This window comes from Ambystoma mexicanum, chromosome 12, assembly GCF_040938575.1.
Source record: "Ambystoma mexicanum isolate Mex_15411 chromosome 12, UKY_AmexF1_1, whole genome shotgun sequence".
Taxonomy (NCBI): Eukaryota; Metazoa; Chordata; class Amphibia; order Caudata; family Ambystomatidae; genus Ambystoma; species Ambystoma mexicanum.
The window spans coordinates 286,599,878-286,618,568 of record NC_090936.1 but is presented as its reverse complement, the minus strand read 5'-3'; the positions used below and the strand labels follow the sequence as shown (position 1 = coordinate 286,618,568).

Sequence of the window (18,691 nt, the reverse complement as noted above, 5' to 3'; positions counted from 1 at the left end):
ACCGATAACAGAACCGGAGACCCAGAGACCAGATCGCTGTGAAGAACCACTAGCAGAAGTCCAGCCAATCCTGACCCGATCGGTGACGAAGTCGCATTCCTGTCCAAAATCTAGTGTGAGTACCCAGCTAGCACTGTGCCAAAATCAATCTCTTAGTTTAAAATAATATAATCCAAACTATTTTAGCCTATTAGAACTGCCTCCTAGAATCGTGTCATTCTGTCATCTTTAAAACTGAAAATTGTCATCTGTCATTCTGAGCTTTAAAATTTCAAATCCTAAAAACTACCTTTACTAAATCGGCCGTATCTCTGGAACTGTTTGTGCTAGGAGCGAGTTTTAACTGTCATCTTAAAGCTAAGATTCTAGGCTTTCCAACGAACCTTCCTACTCCTTATAGTGCCTCCGTAATTGCGCTCGACGCACGCGACTAAATTGCAGCGATTTGACATTTTGCTTCATTTTAGCCACGGGTAAAAATATTTGTTTTTGCTTCCATCCCTGAAATCTGTTTTCAACCTAATAACCATCCCTGAATCATTGATAGGGCTGGCCTGAACTGATTCAAAGTATCTCTCAACTACCTTGAACCCACTATAGGGAATTGAAAGCCTTTTTAGCATATTTTTCACTTAATTGCAACCACATCAAAGTTTCTTGCCTGTGTTTAAAACTCCTACCTGTTTTCCTCTAAGCTTGCTAGGGGGGATCTGAATTATATTTGATTGCATTCCTGAGAACTGTGTGCTTTACTTCCATCTCTTTACCTTGCATAAAGGGGGGGGGGTGAATTGTCAAAGAAAAGTGATTACATTGTCTTTTGTTGAAGTAATATCAAGTTTATTTTCTGTACTGCATTTTCATTCATCATTACATTGTCCTTGAAGCCACAAAAGCATTCTCAGCTACTTTATACTCTCTATATTACTTCTAGGCCATCAAAAACAGTGTACCACTGTAACATTATCCATTGTTGATCACTATCATCTTCACAAGTGTGCTATCAAATATTAATTTACTATAAAAGTGTGATAGATACATATTGTTTAATTTTCAAATAAACCTTTTAAATTTGCAAAACAAACCTACTTCTTGGCTCAGCGGGGTCAGGGGGATTCTGAGAGAGGGGGGTTATATAAGGGTTGTCATCCAGAGTAAACGAACTGGACATACAAATACATCAATAAGGGCTTCCATCAGCATCCCAGACTAGGCATTGACTTAGCTGTAGTGTTGTATTGAATCTGCTTACACAAGGGAGTGATTGAACCAGTGATGGCCACTGAATGGCTATCCCCTATTGTTCTGGTAACCAAAGCTAATGGGAAATTGAGATTGTGTGTTGACTTGCGCAGCCTTAACCAGAACATAGTTGTTGAGAGGCATCCGTTGCCGAACATTTCAGAGACTCTTTCCACATTGGAGGAGCCAAGGTTGTCTTCTATCATTGACCTGTCATCAGCCTATCATCAGGTTCCGTTGTCCAAAGATTGCCAGCACCTGACGGCCTTCATCACTCCTGAGGGTGTTTTTAAGTATAATCGTATGCCATTTGGACTGGCCTCTGCGGCGTCTGTCTTTCAGAGAATAATGGAAGAGGTGCTCAAAGGTCTCAGGAAAGTAACTGTGTTCCAAGATGACATTCTTATTTTCACTGAGAATGAACTTGAGCATGATGAGATGTTGAGAGCTGTACTGATCAGACTCAGAGAAGCTGGATTGACTGTTCAAAGGGAAAAGTGTAAAATTGCTGTCAAGGAGGTGGACTACTTAGGTCATAGAATTTCATGTGATGGCATTTCTCCTAAGAAATCTTTGGTGGACAGTATTAGATGTGCTCCCCAACCACAAGACAAAGAGTAGTTACGCTCGTTCATGGGGTTGGCGGAGTACTATCATAAATTTGTTGAGGGTTTTGCCACTATGTCATCTCCATTGAGAGATTTGCTAAAAAAGGGCATGAAGTATGCGTGGTCTGATGAGTGCCAGAGTGATTTTCATAGAATCAAGGAATGTATTGTGAGAGCGCCCTCGTTGGGGGGGTTTATTGCTGGTAGGAGAACTGTTTTAGCTGAGGATGCAAGCACTTTGGGCCTTGGTGCTGCACTTTCCCAATATGATGCTGGGAAAGTTAAACATGTTATTGCCTTTGCCTCCCGACCCTTGAGGGCGGCGGAAGGAAATTATTCTGTTGTAGAAAGAGAGGCTTTAGCAGTCTCATGGGCTGTTGCACTTTTCAAGTTCTATCTCTGGGGCCAAACCTTTACTGTAAGGACGGATCACAAACCATTGGTCCAATTGTTGGGTAGTGCAGATTGGGCAAAAGGGTCTCCTAGAATATCGAGATGGATGGTTCATCTACTAGCATATGATTTTAGGGTTGTGTACGTACCTGGCATAGAAAACGTCATAGTGGACTGTCTTTCGAGGCTACCTGTGCAAGATATGAATTTTAGGGAAGTGAGTTCTGAGTGTTGTGAGGTTGAATATGATGCTATAGGAAAAGATGAATGGGAACTTGCTGATGATGCAGATGAAGTGTTAAAACAAGTTAAATTGTGGACGAAAACAGGTTGGCCCAGGAAAGATCTAGTTGAGAAGAAATATGATTGCTATTATGGTATAAAAGATGAGTTGAGTCTGTCAGAAGATGGGCTTCAACTCAGGAAAGGGATGAGGGTAGTTCCCCCCTGTGATATTAGATCCAAGTTGGTGAACATTGCACACCAAGGTCATCTGGGCATGGGAGGCACTAAAAGGCATCTCAGGCAATCCTTTTGGTGGCCAGGAGTTGACGGTGAAGTGGAGAAGTGTGTGAGATGTTGCAGAGAATGTGAAAAGAGTGACAAGAGTAAAGCCATTAGAGAAACTCCTATAAGACCTGTGAATGTTCCAAGGGAGCCTTGTAGAAAACTTGCGGTGGACCTAGTGGGCCCTCTGCAGGATTTGGGAGAGGATCTCAAATATTTAATTGTTCTTGTTGATTACCACTCGAAGTGGATTGAGTGGAAGGCGGTTCGGGAGGCAACTACTTCTCAAATGATCTTATTTTTTGAAGAGGTATTTTACAGAGAGGGATTCCCTACAGAACTGGTATCTGATAATGGGGTTCAGTTCTATTCTGACAGGATGGTAGATTTTTTCAAAAGGTTTGGTATCAAGCATTACAGGACGGCCCTCTACCAGCCTAGGGCAAATGGTCTGGTAGAGAGGGCGAACAGATTCATAAAAGGGGGACTGCAGTTAGCAATGGCATCAGGTCTGAAATGGCAGACAGCTCTAAAGGAGATGGTGTGGAATTATTGCACGACTCCGCATACGGTCACCAGAATCTCGCCTTTTATGTCTCTTAAAGGTAGGCAACCGGGGACGAAACTATACCCGGGTTGGTTAGACTTGGCGAAGAGTGTGCATGCGAACAGGGATAAGATTATGACACTCATCAGAGAAGCTCAGAATGAGTACAAAGAGAGGTTTAATTCTGGAAGGAAATTCAAGGAGATGTCATGGAAGGAGGGTGACTGGGTCTATGTTAAGAATCCCAGGATGTCTCCTAAATGCATTGAAAGCAAATTTGTTGGCCCTAAAAGAATTGCTGTGATAAGAGGTAATGTTGTCATCATGGAGGGGGGAGAATGCTGGTCTATGTCCAGATTGGTTAAGTGCAATAATAATGGTGAAGCAGAGGATTGTGAGGAAGGTGAAGACAGCAATGACATTCAGCAGTTGCATAAGCCAAGTGTGAGCAAAAGTATACATGGGCATAATAAATTGAGTACAAGTTCAGAGAGGATCAGAAACAAACCTCTCAGGTTAAAAGATTACTATCTTGAGTGAGTCTGTTATTATTTTAAAGGGAGGAGATGTGTTGGGGTTTGATCTACTTGGATTTAGTTACATACATATGTATGTTAAGTAGTAGTGGAATGGTAAGTTTTGGATGCTCTGAACTCTATGACTCCATGCATTGTGATGTTGTGAGATTCTACATTGGAGTGTTATTCTTCATGCTGTGTTCTTTATGTGGTCAGTTGGAGCCTGCCTCTAAAGGGGGTGCCTGCTGTCACTTTAGACTCTGACTTAATAAATCCCTATAAAGTATACCTTCTGCTCGGGCCTCATTTCTTAACAGTGAGCCTCATCAAATTAATTTGAAATGTTTTTTTGTTTGTTAATATTTAACTTTGATGAGCTCAACGTTATTTAAGAAGGATTTAATCTGGGCTGTACTTTTTAACGTTATGCTTGGTCCTTTAAAGTGTGATTGTATATAAATAGATTTGTATTAGAGATGGGAGAACTGGTTTTAAATCAGATACAAGTGTGTCTAAACAATGGTGGTTCCAGTCACCTTCAACAAAGTCGAAGCTGCAGCAGAAGCTTCAAATGGTTTGAAACTTTCAAACCGTAGTTTGCACTGCTCATATGGATAAAAGTGGTTGAAGGTTTAACTCAAATAAAACTCTATGGTAGTGGTGGGACACTGGTAGCTAAGGAAGTAGTACAATAATGCCATCATTTCCTGTCTGAAGATATTCAGTTGCAGAGAAAGCAGAGAGGCCTTGTGTGCTTTATCTAAAGCCATCCTTTCTCAAACTACCCATTGTGACGATTCACATGATCTCATATATTCTCCTCAGGGGGAGACCTTCCTTATAAGGGTAGGGATTTGAGGCTGCTACCCAATAGTCCCCCTAGGGGTGGTAAAAAGCAGGAAGACCTTATAGAGAGAGACTCCCCTTATGTGTACAAGGACTCCCGTCCCATGAAAGACCCCCCCTAACTAAACTCTTGTCCCCAGAAGCCATGGGGCCTATTGACTCCTTCTACCTCCCAACCTGAAACTACTACTGCGTGTTAAAGTGAAGTCTCTACCAACTCACCTGTAAAACTAGATAGGACTGAAATGAAGAATTACCAAAGCAACATACATAATAACAGTAGAACGGATTACCAAAGAACTGTGATGAGGTGGCCACCAGAAGGCATGAAGATAACTTTAGAGGCATTTTCGACATTGACGCTATGCAGTGGAGGTCCCAGGAATATAAAGTAAAGACCGAGGAAGGGCTAGTAGTATTCGGATAGGAGAAAGGACAGCGAGGGAAGCTGGCGTCCATCCTGCAAAGCCCTGAAAATATAAACCTGTGCTGCCTGAAACATTGAGAGAAAGTCGGTCTCAGAAGAAGAAGCAGAAAGGAAGCTCAGGAGCCAGTGTAAACCTGATTTGCTGCAGAAGTAGGAAGAATCTAGTGGTGGCCTGGCCTCTCTGAGGTGGAACGTGTGGTCCATTAAGCACATCGAGATCGCCACAGCAACAGTTCCTTCGAACCACATAGACCGAAGAGGAACAGAACAGGAATACACACTAAACGAGTGCAGGACTGACAGTGACCTGAGACCCCGGGAGTAACCGGTAGCACTCCCTGGTGAAGATACAGGTTACTGGAGTTGCAAGAAAGCCGGGTGGGGTGCAGGGAGCCCAAAGAGTCAAGAATTCCATGGGAGTGATCTCCCTTGTCACAGTAGTGAACCCAGAGAACTAAGTGTCAAGTATTCCTCAGGAGTGATCTCCCTCATCCCAGTAGTGATACCCACAGGACCAAGAGTCAAGTATTCTTTTTGGAGTGGTCGCTCTCATTACAGTGGTGACATAGAAAGTCACAGTGGAAACCCAACACATGTGAAAGATATCAATAAGATCAAGAACTATCAGGGAGTAACATCCCCAATAAACAAGATATAAAAAGTCCGGACAAAGGCCCAGCAATAAGAAGAAAGATGATGAAACCGTCTTTCAAGTATTCTTTTTGGAGTGGTCGCTCTCATTACAGTGGTGACATAGAAAGTCACAGTGGAAACCCAACACATGTGAAAGATATCAATAAGACCAAGAACTATCAGGGAGTAACATCCCCAATAAACAAGATATAAAAAGTCCGGACAAAGGCCCAGCAATAAGAAGAAAGATGATGAAACCGTAACTCTATTGTTTGCACATCGTTGGACATAAGTAAAGAGACTTTTAAAGACTTCTACAAAGAACTATCAAATTGCAGTCTGCAAAGCTCTGTCACAGAGACCAGGAGAATGCAGTCATTCTCTTGGTCTAAGTACATTTGGTAAATCAGACCATGTTGCAAGAGACTGCTGCTTAGTCATCTTAAGACTGGATAGTTGCACCAGGGAAAGGGAGACATTCTCCTGGTGGCCTTGATAAGAATTTCACTGAACCTTTTTTGGCGTATTTCTTAGTGGTAGGGATAGAGTAGTTGGTTTGGACAGAAGACAGTATTTTGGTTTTGACTGCTGCCCTGACGAGCACTTGAGTTATTCTGTTTTCAGGTAGAGAAAAGTCTCCTGAAATTCGGAGAGGCCTGCTCTTTTGTAGTCATGCTCCTTTTTCCATCACGCAACACTGTAAAGTTTAAAGAGCGCACTTTGTATTTGTATTTAATTTAATTTCTTTTACTTGTGGTTTATTTTATTTCAATAGAAAGAAAGCAGAAATCAGAGATGGTTTCCTTGGGTCTCATTATGAGTTTGGGTTTTTTCTAGTGGAAATACTGTCAAACTGATTCACGGTTACAACAACTTGACCAGGCAGAATTACTGCCAGATTCTAGTGCCCTAATGATGGCCATACCCCCCATTTTCATAGTCTCCGGGAGACAGTGGGGATTTCAGAGCAAATACTGTGATGCTAATTCTGCCTCCTGGAATTCTTCCACTTTTGGCATTAAGTTGCCACCACATTTGACAACAGGTATCTCCTCTACTTTGATGCCACACCTATAAATTGGCAGTGTGGTAAAAGTAGCAATAATATTATTGCTGCAAAAAGAATTGGCAGAGTTGGAGTTACCAACATTTTTTTTCCCTGTATCACCAAACTCATACTGACCCTCATTAACCCAGTTCTCAATCAGCAAACTCACAGTCAATATGAGGACATTGTTCATAATAAATAAAACGTCTGCTTTCAGTTTCTCTTACTAGGTCGAGGTGACTTAGCACAGTTTGACTCAATAGTTGCCTATAAGCCGACACTGATGAAGCTAATTCTTAGCAATATATGTCTATTGTCCAAAGTAGCTTCTACCCAATTCAGACCATAGCGACCTAATAGCTTGAATTTGATTGAGCCGAGGTTCTATCTGTCATTTGCCAACTTGACTCGGTTCCACTCGGAAGCCATCTGTATGGATGCTTGACAGGTTTGACACAAATTGAATGTTTTTTTTGCACTGTTCAAATCAGCATTTGAGTCAAGCACTTTAAGGATTGTACCCTTCTAGTTCTTATCTATACAGTCGATTGTTGAGTAATAAGCGACTGTAAGCATCAGTTAAATATACTGATTTGGTGGGTATTGTCTGTATTAACATGGGGTTTCAGTTTTACTGTTGTGCATTGCCAATTGTGACAGGCTTGGTCTTAAATTCTATGTAATAAAAATGCAACATTATGAATTGTATTGTTTGGAACTTTACACTTTGTGTATTGTGTGCTAAATGTGTGCTGTTTTGAATTCTTTAATGAAGACATTTCTTGGAAATAAATGTTTTGGGGATTTGTCACCCCAACCTTTTCTGAAGCACCACTAAAAACATATCGATTCGTTGGGTGCAATGAGGAAAGAATGTTTCTGAATGGAGTTATCAAATGGAAAACAGTACCTGACCTAAATACCTAGTGCAGTAAGTTAACATTCTTTGTAATTACAACATATGGGTTCCCCTCTTTCCGATCCTACTGACTATGCTGTCTAGGGTTGAAGGAAGCTGCAATCGAAAATATCCAGAGAGCCAAGGGCTGCAGATGCCTTGAATAGAAGGAGGCATCATACTGTAATCCGCTGAAAGGAAATGGCTCCCTATTGTGACCCTTCTATGGGGAAAATGTGTTGGTGGTGGAAGTCTCAATGCACTTCTAATGATCAAATCAGATACTGTATTCTTTATCCTGACATTTAACTCCTTTGTGCTGCCCCATTTCAGCATTCATTAATACATTCTTAAAAATGATTGATAATTTATAACACATTAAAGGTTGGATCTATCATAAATTACCTTTTCAATTTTTTTTTAGCTCTTTTCCTTTATTGGGTTATGGCGTTTATCTCAAAAACAATCAAGTTGGTGAAGTACTGCGAGAATGATGTTGGAGTGTCGCAACTTCGGTTCTGTATCACCTTAACCATGGTCATCCTTTACGGTCTGCTGATGGCAGTGGAGATCAACGTCATAAGAGTCAGGGTAACAAACCTTTTCTATCTTTCCTACTTGGGGATTTGTCACCGGGATTGGTAAATTTATTGTGGTAGTATTTGTCATATTTGAATTTTTCACTGAGTGGACCCAAATCTATTTTGCTGCTTGAAATTGAATAACATGCGTAAACCAATATACTTGCAGTTGTTATAGCATGACGTCCATGTCATCCTGTAGTTTTGAAGTCAATGAACACTTAAAAACTGGATTTGTGTGCCATTCTGCCCGCAAATCCCCATTTGTTAAACAGATTTTGTTGAATCAGGGCCTTAGTCTCAGCAAGTGAAGCTCATTGGAAAAAGTTGTAGATCTCTGTGTGCCAGTCTCCATTCTCGGGGAGGTCGGCAGATATTGTGCATTAACATGCCCACTACTGTGCCTATGAACGTCTAAATAGACAGTTTTTGGACCTTTAAGGCCTCTACTGCCTTCTTCAAAATGAAAACACACTACACCTAATATATCCCCATCAAGATAATGTTCAGGATAGTAATACAGCGTGGAGTTCTTTGAGCATATAAAGCATACTGGCTTCCTTTAGAGAAATGTTTGATTTGGCACATACCTCCTCCGTGACTTAAAATTCCTTTTTAGTACATAGTAGTTTGCAGAAACTGCATGAAACTTGTAGGTAGTATCCTTGCTACAGTTCAGCTGCCAATGGCATCACATGTAACATTCCAGTTATGATATGATATATGATATGGCATTTATAACGCACCAATACACAAGTGTTTCAAGGCGCAATGAGGCAAGGGAAGGGGAACAGAGGGAAGACAGAGACAGCAATCTTACTAGGCCCAGTGACATTCAGATTGCGCAAGTGCAGGGGAGGTGGGAAAGGGAAAGTGGGACAGGGAAGCGGAAGGGGGAAGTACGGTACATAAGATCAATAGTAATAAATAAATAGAATAAATAAAAACACTAGGTAAAGTACGGCCAGCTTGTGGCAAGTGCAGGGGTAAGTTCAGACATCACGTGTCAAGAGCTGGGGGGACTGTAGGGATACAGAAACAGCCCCCAAGTGCAGGGGTTGCCTGGGAGGCAATGCAGGTGTGCAGCTGGTGGCCCGAGATCAAAGGGTAGCCAGGTGACCAGTGCAGTTACAATCACTTGATTGCCACTCACAATGACTATTGTCAGAATGAGCATAGTGTAGGGAAGGCAGGTCTCTCAGCAGAAATCCGACTGCCCTTAAAACAAATAAAGCAATGGCACGCTTTTCACATCCCCATTCTCTTACATGACAGAGATGAAACATAGGCAGTCACACAGATGGGGGTAAAACACTGCACCCCACCTAAAAATCAATAGGGAATCGAGGCAGCAGTGCAGTAGGAAAGCTCAATTACACACCCAACACCTCTCCCTTCCTCACCCAAGGAAGGAAAGGAAAAGGGAATAAGAATATTTTCTCAGGGATCAGATTTACACTGCGCGATACAGGAACAGGGAAGCACAGGAAAATGCTGACTCAAAATAGAAGAAAGCTAGAAAGGGGATCCATGAAGCAGAACAAAATAATACACAATCTAAAAATGAAACCCAAGAATTCCAGAACAAGAAGATAGGAATTTGCGTCTAAGACTCCAGGGACTGGCCACAAGCAGAAACACGGCAACATTGACCAGTGCTGGCCTGAAGTAAAGAAATGGTTTTAATGCTGACTAATAATCTCATGCCCCAGGTTGGATTTTGGCTTGCACCTGCCAGCCACATGTGTTGCACTTCCTCCATCTAACCTGTATCCAATGGGAAGTGAATTCGCTGATGTCGTCTTAATCTGCCACTTCCTCAGAGATATGTCTCACAAGGATCAGAAGATAAGTCCAATACTGAACAGAATCCAAAACATACCCGACACATGGTGGGAACGAGGGCTAGCAGAGCAAATCGTGACCGAATATCATCTCCCACGACTGCATGTGAGTTTTCACTGAGGGGAACACAGGACTGCAGGCAAAAAACAATGAATTAGAGTGTTGATTATCAGGCCCTAGAACAGTAATCTGACAGTCAGACCTCTTACAAGCAAAATGCTCAAGAGCTAAAGACATGACATAAAGTCTTGGAGGAGAACCTGAAGGTGAGATTGAGTGGCAGTGGGCACTGTAAATTATAGAGGCGGATGACAGGCTATTGTAAAGGTCAGAAGATTAGGCCAAACTGTCTGTAAGCCTCTTGGCTGAGAATGGACAGGTGGGACACATCGAAGCAGCAGAAAAGCTGACCAGAGTCTGAGCAGCTAATGGTGGATACTCTGAATGCTGTAGAGCTTAAGTCAGGCAGTGGGATGAAATCCCTACTGCAAAAGGCAGGCAGGTTGCTGCTATCCCAAAAACAAAAGGCAGCTTTTCTGGTGGTCTCCCTGAAGCTGAAGACAGGCAGACTAGATGTGCCTCTGAAGGAGACGGCTGGAATTTGTGAGGCATCTCTGGAGGTAAAGAAAGGCATACAGCATGATCTAGCACTGTATACAGGCATGCATGAGGCATTGGCACTGAAGACTCCAATCCCGAAGGTGTCTTGCTTGTTGAAAACAGGCGTGCATCAGGATCTGGGACAGATTACCAGCATATTGCAGGATTTCTGGAGGCTCTAATGCCAGGGCTCAAGTCGAGGGTACACAGAGTCCACCAACTTTATTCAGAGGGTGGACTCAGTCCACCCCGCCCCCCAGCTAAAAGAGAAACATTGGATGTCTTCTTTGAAATTATGAATTAAAGCCAACCTCAGGGATCAAACCGCAGCTGTCAGGTATGTAGCCCAGATGCTTCACCACTACACTATATAATATGATGAAAAATATCAAACAAATAAAGGTGAAATATCCCATTTTGGTACTGCCAGACCCAGGGAATTTTTTTTATTGGTTCTTTGAGTTTAAAACATGCACACCTTTTAACGTTTACAAAAACAGTATTAGAAGAAAATATCCTGTCTTGGTTTTGTGTGTGTGTTTATTTTATGAAAGGCAAATGCCATTCGTCCTGTTTTATTTGGGTGGTTATGCAAAACCAATTTAATGAAATGTGCATATTTCACCTCGATATGCTAATTTCTTGTGACGTCACATCCCATTGTGTTTGTTGATGAGTCCCCCACTTTAATTTGTAGGACTTGACACCTGTGTATGACTGTAGACACATATGCTAGAAGCGTCTCTGAATGCATGCGTTGTGACAAAATGAGTATTATTGCCCTGCTTGAGTACAACAATGACTATTGTCTAAACCGCCTACGTAGCCCTCACACTGCTCCAAACCAACAGTGTTGCCAATGATATGGGTAAAACAGGCCAAGCCAAACGATATACCTCCTTCATCTTGTGTGGTAAAGTGGGCCAAGGGAGGGGATTTGAATATAGTAGCAACCCAAACAGAAATAGTATATAAGTTCCAAAGATATCCAGTGATAACGTCACCTGGGAAAAGGTTGCCAAGTGGTGACATTTCCCAGAATTTGCATTCCCAAAAAAATTATGCACTTTCCTCAAATATTCGGGAACCGAACTTAGAATAGTAATTCAAACCCATCCTAGAATATGTGGGGAAGGCTTTTAGGTGTGGATGGAAAATAATTGCCTATCTGGTGACTTTTTCCAAAGGGACATTTTACAATAGAACTGTTACAAAATAAAAGAATGTCCAATCAAGGTTACATGAAAATATGTATACTTTAATAAAACAACTCAATTATAAAATAGCAAAGTGGCAGATTCACCTCCAGCTTATTGCTAGAGGTAAATCCTGCACTTTACTGCCAGAAATTGCTAGATTTACCGTGTGGTAATTCCCCCAGCTGTAAATATGTCAAAAATCCCCATGGAGTCCTATGGGATTTACCCACAGAGAAACAACTCTGTGGGAGCAAGTGCTGGAATGGCAATGGCGTTTGGCAGTATTTTGCCAGATTTACAGTAGGAATACCGCTGCAATACCGCCAAACTTGTAATGAGGCCCAGATATGCAGAACAAATGTGTTTAGGCACTCTTAATATGGATATGCTTCTTTAAGAAAAAGATGCACAAGGGCTTTAACCAGTCATTAGAATCCTAAAAATGGATGACAGGGACAAGAGCTCTCAATAGTACCTGATTCCAGTTGGTAGGCAATTCGACAGAGTTGAACCAGGCAAGATGTGATACGGGTCAAACTGAGTTCAGGTTCGGACAGCCACGTTGATCCCAGGCAGCAAGTCAGCATCGCGTTAGCTTATAGCAGTTCTCCAGGCAGTTTGGGAAGGCAGCGTGTAGGAATGCAGGTCAGTGGGTTGCCTGCAGCGGATTGATGATTTGACGTGGTTTGATATCATGAGTACCGGAGGTTGAGATTGATGACTGATGATATAATCCAGTGGCTCCAGTCAAGCTGCAATGTGAAGATCTGCTGGTTCAATGCTTTTTCATCTGCACAGTGAGCTGGTGCTTGAGCTGACAGGTGATGTGGCTCTACTGGTGCAATGCGGCATAGAGCCGGTTTGATGATGCAGCAGCACCAGTTCAAAGTTTGAAGGTGAATGCCGAAGACCCACCGTGGATCCTAGTGGTTCGAAAGTGAAGAATGGGGTTCAAAGTGACTTGAACAATGGGGGGCGCTGTTGAGCAGCCGACAAAATGGCTGCCTAGCTTTTCAGCTCCGTGTGCTGCCGCTTTGCATCTGCTTCCATCTGCGGTTTGCTACTCTACCCCGTCTCCAGATTTGGCTCCCACACTGCTGACACTCGGGGCCACCTGCCTGTGAAATCTGGCCCCGAATTGGACCTTTTAACCCTGTATTCAGCCGCCGGCGCTGCCCCCGCGTGGGGCCGAGCTGCGCCCTCGTGCCCCCGGTGAACGGTGCGGGCGGCGGCGCCGATTGACACCCGTGGCAGCTGACGGCCCAGCGGTTCACCCCTCGTCCGGCTTTCTGTCTGACCCCCGCGCCCGGCTGCCTTGTGGCCGGGACCGGGCTTGATACGCGAGGACCGCCTGTGCTGCCTACGCCGACGCGCGTGGATGGATCCAGCGTGGAAATCCGGCGCCTGACATCTGGTACTCCTGGCGGCCGACCGCGGCTCGTGCGCCGCCTTTGCCTGGCTCTACCCCTGCTGCCTCTGCGATATCGCAGCACGCCCCGGAGACAATGCTCCCTCCGCGCCTACCGGCCCGGAGGCCTCTCTGGCCGCCTCCGCGGACAGGACCATCGGCTACGTGTGATGAGACTCTGCTGAAGACGCCACTATCCTGATCCTGCTCACGGATGTGAGCCGAGCCTGAGGTGAGGGGTTGGGGAGGCCGTTGTGTGCTGTATTTTTCTGCAAACCCCCCTGGATCAATCTGACTGCTGCCCTAAGATCCGCGCTGTGCCCCAGTAGGGCGAACCCCTTTGGCCACCACCCCCGGCGCTTGGATTTCTGGCTCAGGGACATTTATTATCCCTACGGTTCTGTGGACCGTTGCTACGCCACCAACAAGAGTGCAGCCTTTTCCATCTTGTCACTGCACCGCCCCGCTTCAGGGTATACGATACCCACACGAGTCTAACTACTTTGAATACTCTATACCACACGCCACACACGATGTCCAATAGATCCAGGAACACTGGTAAGACAGGGGCCATGGACAAATTTGCGAAAGCCGCCACGAGGCCCGATTCGGCCCATACATCTTGCGACCAGATCGAAGCACCACTCCCCGCAGAAGGCCCCCCCACGGACCTGACGGTCATCATGGAGTCAATGGCTAGAAACTTTGCAGCTTTCCATGAGAAGCTAGATGACATCAATGCAAATGTGGCCTCTCTCAGGACCAAACTAGACCAACAAGGGACGCGAATCACCGAAACTGAAAACAGGATCAGTTCCAATGAGGACAATATAACCACACTGCAGAGCACGGTATCCACCCTTGTCTCGGATATGAAACTGGTGAAGGCCAAATGTGATGACCTCGAATCTAGATCACGGAGGAACAATATACGCATTATTGGGGTCCCGGAAAATGCGCTGAAGGGTCGACTTGAACTGGCTGTCGAGAACCTTTTGAAAGACCTGTTGGGCAACCCGGATATGTCCCCCTTCTTCACCATCGAATGGGCCCATAGGGCACTGGCCCCACGTCCCAAACCGGGAGATTTTCCGAGGCCCATTGTTGCTAAAATTCTGAGTTTTAGGGACCGGGATCAAATCCTCTGCCTCGCGCGGGAGAAGGGTGAGCTCATATTGGACTCGCAGGTGATCCGAATCTTCCCTGACTTCTCAATCGCAGTCCAGCAGGAGCGTCGCCAATTTCTTGGAGTCAAGAAACTGCTCAGGGAGAGAAGCATTCCATACGCCATCCTATTCCCTGCCCTTCTAAAGTTCACATTTAACAGCAAACTTTACTTTTTTACGGTGCCCTCGGAAGCTGTGAAATTCATAGAGGCACACATTCCCCCTCATCCACCTGCTGAAGATGTGGGGGAGAATGACTGAACCTGGTCTGAAACTTGTTCTCCTTGATCGTCGTTTGCTCATGCGGGCTGAAGGCTCCACTATCCACCGGCCTCCCCCACAACTACCTTGCTGTTATATTTTCCATGCCCTCCGAGCTGTACTCACTGTACCTATACCTTCAGATACGCACTGTCAATTTTTCATGTGGTTGAACTACTCATCGTGATTATGCTGACTTCCTGTCTTTGTTGAATGTTGCGTTTCTCTGTTTTATGCTGGGGCCGACACGGCTGCATACAGATGCTGCGACAGGCATTACTAAACCGCGAACACTGTTTAATTTCTCATGGACACCCTTGGGTCCCAAGCGTGCTAGCACACGGCAATAGCGCACCCCACTGCGATTGCACTGCATTTTACACTTTTGTTTTGGTTTTGCCCCTGTTGGGCTCTTGCACAGGTTGGATCATGTTGGGGCTGATCCGACTGTGCGCTGTTTGGGGTGGGTGGGGTGTACACTGCTAATCTTGGGTTGGTGGTGAGGGTGCGGGGGGGAATACTGGGTGTTATCTATAAAGGCACACGAGGTTGCATGAGGCGAGCGCTAATGGGCCGCGATCGCGAGTTTATCTTCAAGCTTCGGGGCATACACTATTGTTGGATCCTAGATGTTCATTGAGAATACGTGTTACATAATGGGGTATCAGTTGCTGCGATGGCTACCGTCATAATGTCATGGAATGTCCGTGGGGTAAGCAATCACACCAAGGCACGTAAAATCATGGCTTATGCCAACAGACATAGCTGCAAAATACTGCTCCTACAGGAGACACACTCCAATGGCCACATTCCTAGAACCATGGCCCCAGCATGGGGACCTGCTAGATTTTTTACCTCCTACTCCACTCAATCAAGGGGGGTTCTAACCATGATTCATAAATCCGTTAAGTTTACATTGCACAAAAATTACACTGACCCCGAGGGACGTTATGTAGTACTACACTGTACCTTGGCCAACAAAGAATATCTACTTGTCAATACCTATTGCCCCAATGTGGACTCTCCCAATTTTTTTGACAAGATCACCACCATACGGCTGGGATATGTGGGCACACCGATCCTTTGGGGGGGGAGATTTAAACCTTATCCTTGATACGGCCCTAGATAGAACTGGTACTACTCCCCGGCCTTTGTCCAGCGCTGCACGCAGACTGCACTCTCATATTAAGACCCTCGACATCTGCGATGCCTGGAGAATGCTACATCCCCATCTAAGGGATTACACTTATTACTCATCAGTGCATGATAGCTCTTCTAGGACCTATTCTTTGTCTCCAAAGGAGTCATGGGAGGGGTTGTCGACTCCCAGATCCTACCTCGCACGCTGTCTGATCATGCCCCGATAACACTCTCAGCTAGACTGGGGATACCTGTTCCGACGTTTAGCACCTGGCGTTTCAAATCCGATGCTCTGCAAGATGTTGTATTTAAGGCTGAAATACTTGCTGACATTCTGTCTTTCTTCGAACTAAACACTCTCCGAGACACTTCTGCTGCAGTAAGATGGGACGCCTTCAAGGTATATATCAGGGGAATGTCCATCTCCCGGGAAGCTGGGGTGTTGAAATCAATTAGAACAGCATTGGGCCGGTCTGAAAGCAAACTCAAGCAACTGGAACTGCAAGGTGCCTCGGGTGCCAACCATGCCACACTTGCCCAGATCTCCGATGAACTCCAGGCATTCAACAAACTCGCCGTCAGCGAAATACAATTCCTTGGCCGCCCTCAAGCAGCCAGGAAATATGGTGAGGGAGATAGGCCCGGGAAAACGTTAGCGACACTAATCAAATGGGAATCTGGCAGAACGCAAATCACCTCTCTTAAAGATGAACAGGGAAATGTTCAGTGGGCTGACCAACAAATCCTAAACACATTCACCGAGTTCTACAGGTCCCTCTACTCTCAGCCTGCTGAGCACACTGAACAACATATGCGAGAACTCCTCGACCGGATCCCCACCACAGAGATCTCCTCCACCACTCGAGACGAACTAGATTCCCCAATTACACTCGATGAGATAGTGACAGCCATCTCCGACCTACCCAAAGGCAAAGCCCCGGGGCCTGACGGCTTAACCGCCGATTTCTACCAAGAACACGTTTCCATACTCGCCCCCAAGCTACTTGAGGTCTGGGATGAATCGCTCCGAGTCTCTATCCTCCCCCTTTCCATGCGCGAGGCAGCCATCACAGTGCTGCTCAAGCCTGACAAACCGGACGATGAATATGGGTCCTATAGACCCCTCTCCCTTATGAACCTCGACACAAAGATCTTCGCAAAAATTATAGCGAACCGATTTCTGCCCATTATGACGTACTTGGTCCATGAGGACCAGGCCGGCTTTGTACCTGGTAGGTCCACCTCCCACAACATCAGAAGACTATTTAACGTAATGTCCCGCATTGATCAGGATGTACAGGCGGTGGCGGTCACACTAGACGTCCAAAAGGCCTTTGATATGGTCTCCTGGAGATACACTTGGCTGGTGCTGGAGACTATGGGCATTGGCCCGAACATGATTAGGTTCATCAAATTGCTATACACCTCTCCCGTGGCGCGGGTTAGAACCAATACACTAACATCTGACCTTTTTACACTCTTCAGAGGTACCCGACAGGGATGCCCTTTTTCTCCAATACTGTTCGCTTTAGCAATAGATCCAATGGCAGATTATGTCCGTGCTCATCACGCCCGCAAGGGAATAAGATTGAAAGACAGCCCCGAAATCATATCTTTATACGCGGACGACGTTTTGTTATATATCAGAGACCCTGCGATACACCTGGACTCAATACTGAGGGATATCACCCGTATTGGCACTCACTCCGGCTTCACTATTAATTATTCCAAATCAGAAATCTTCCCGCTCACTAAATCCACCCAGCAACCCGTCTCTGAATACCCCCTCCGCTGGTCGCCGAATGGTGTTAGATATCTGGGCGTACACATATCCTTAGCTAAATCCACCCTCCTTGCCGATAATTACGTTGCGGTAGCACGAATAGTTGAGACCAAAGCCCTCCGGTGGCGTACCCTCCCACTATCCATTGCTGGACGGCTCTCCCTCATTAAAATGATTCTGCTCCCCAAACTTCTTTACACGTTTAGCAATGTACCCGTGTGGCCTGGGAAGGCCTATTTTTCCAGGCTACACACATTATTTGCGCAGTTCCTTTGGCACTCGGGCGCAGTACGTAAAAAGTGGATGGACATGACACTTCCATACAAGCTAGGGGGACTCACGGCTCCGGATCTATCACTTTATTGGCACGCAGCTCAGGCCCAACATGCTACTCACTGGTATCCTGGTACACCAGTGCGTCCCCATGTCAAACTGGAAAAACTGGCAACTGCTGGTACCGATCTAATGTCCATTATACTGCATCGTCAATACACACCCGACTCTCCCATTGACCCTCTCAATACGACCCTTTTAGCCTGGACGCGCCTACTATTCCAGACGCCTGGAGCCTCCCCGTACTACAAGTGGCTTCCTGTGTGGGCCTTTCCCGGCCTGGAACCAACCCACGATGCAGCGCTGGCCCGACACTGGGGGATGCTGGGATACCAAGCACTGACGGACTTCTATCCCGAGGGCAGGTTCATTGACCCCCTATCTTGGAAACCGGGACACACCGGGACCGCCTTGGAAACCCTCCAATACTATAGATTACGGGCTGCGTTTCGCTCCAAATGGCCCACATTCCCGGACGAGCCCCCAGACAACCCGGCCATCGCATACATTGCCAATTCGGGTGGTGCCCGTGGAGTGGTCTCCTCACTCTACAAGATATTTCAGGCTGCTTCCCCTACTCCCACTTTCAGGGCACGAGATGAATGGGCCAGCGACCTGGGCCTGGAAATATCGGATGGGGCCTGGGAGGGTATGTGCCTACACACCCAAAGAGTCTCCCTCAATTTCCGTTTTCACGCCATGCAGTAC

The 18,691-nt window shown here is 45.5% G+C and overlaps 1 protein-coding gene across 4 annotated transcripts in view; it reads left to right on the top strand.

The window, feature by feature from the left end:
• ABCC9 (ATP binding cassette subfamily C member 9) overlaps positions 1-18,691 on the top strand; it is a 1,387,936-nt gene that overhangs the window by 302,044 nt on the left and 1,067,201 nt on the right. For all 4 annotated transcript variants that reach the window (XM_069628445.1, XM_069628446.1, XM_069628447.1 and 1 more), the window contains exon 5: positions 8,092-8,258. In XM_069628445.1, the coding sequence (XP_069484546.1) occupies positions 8,092-8,258 (167 nt within the window). The remainder of the gene's footprint in view (positions 1-8,091; positions 8,259-18,691) is intronic.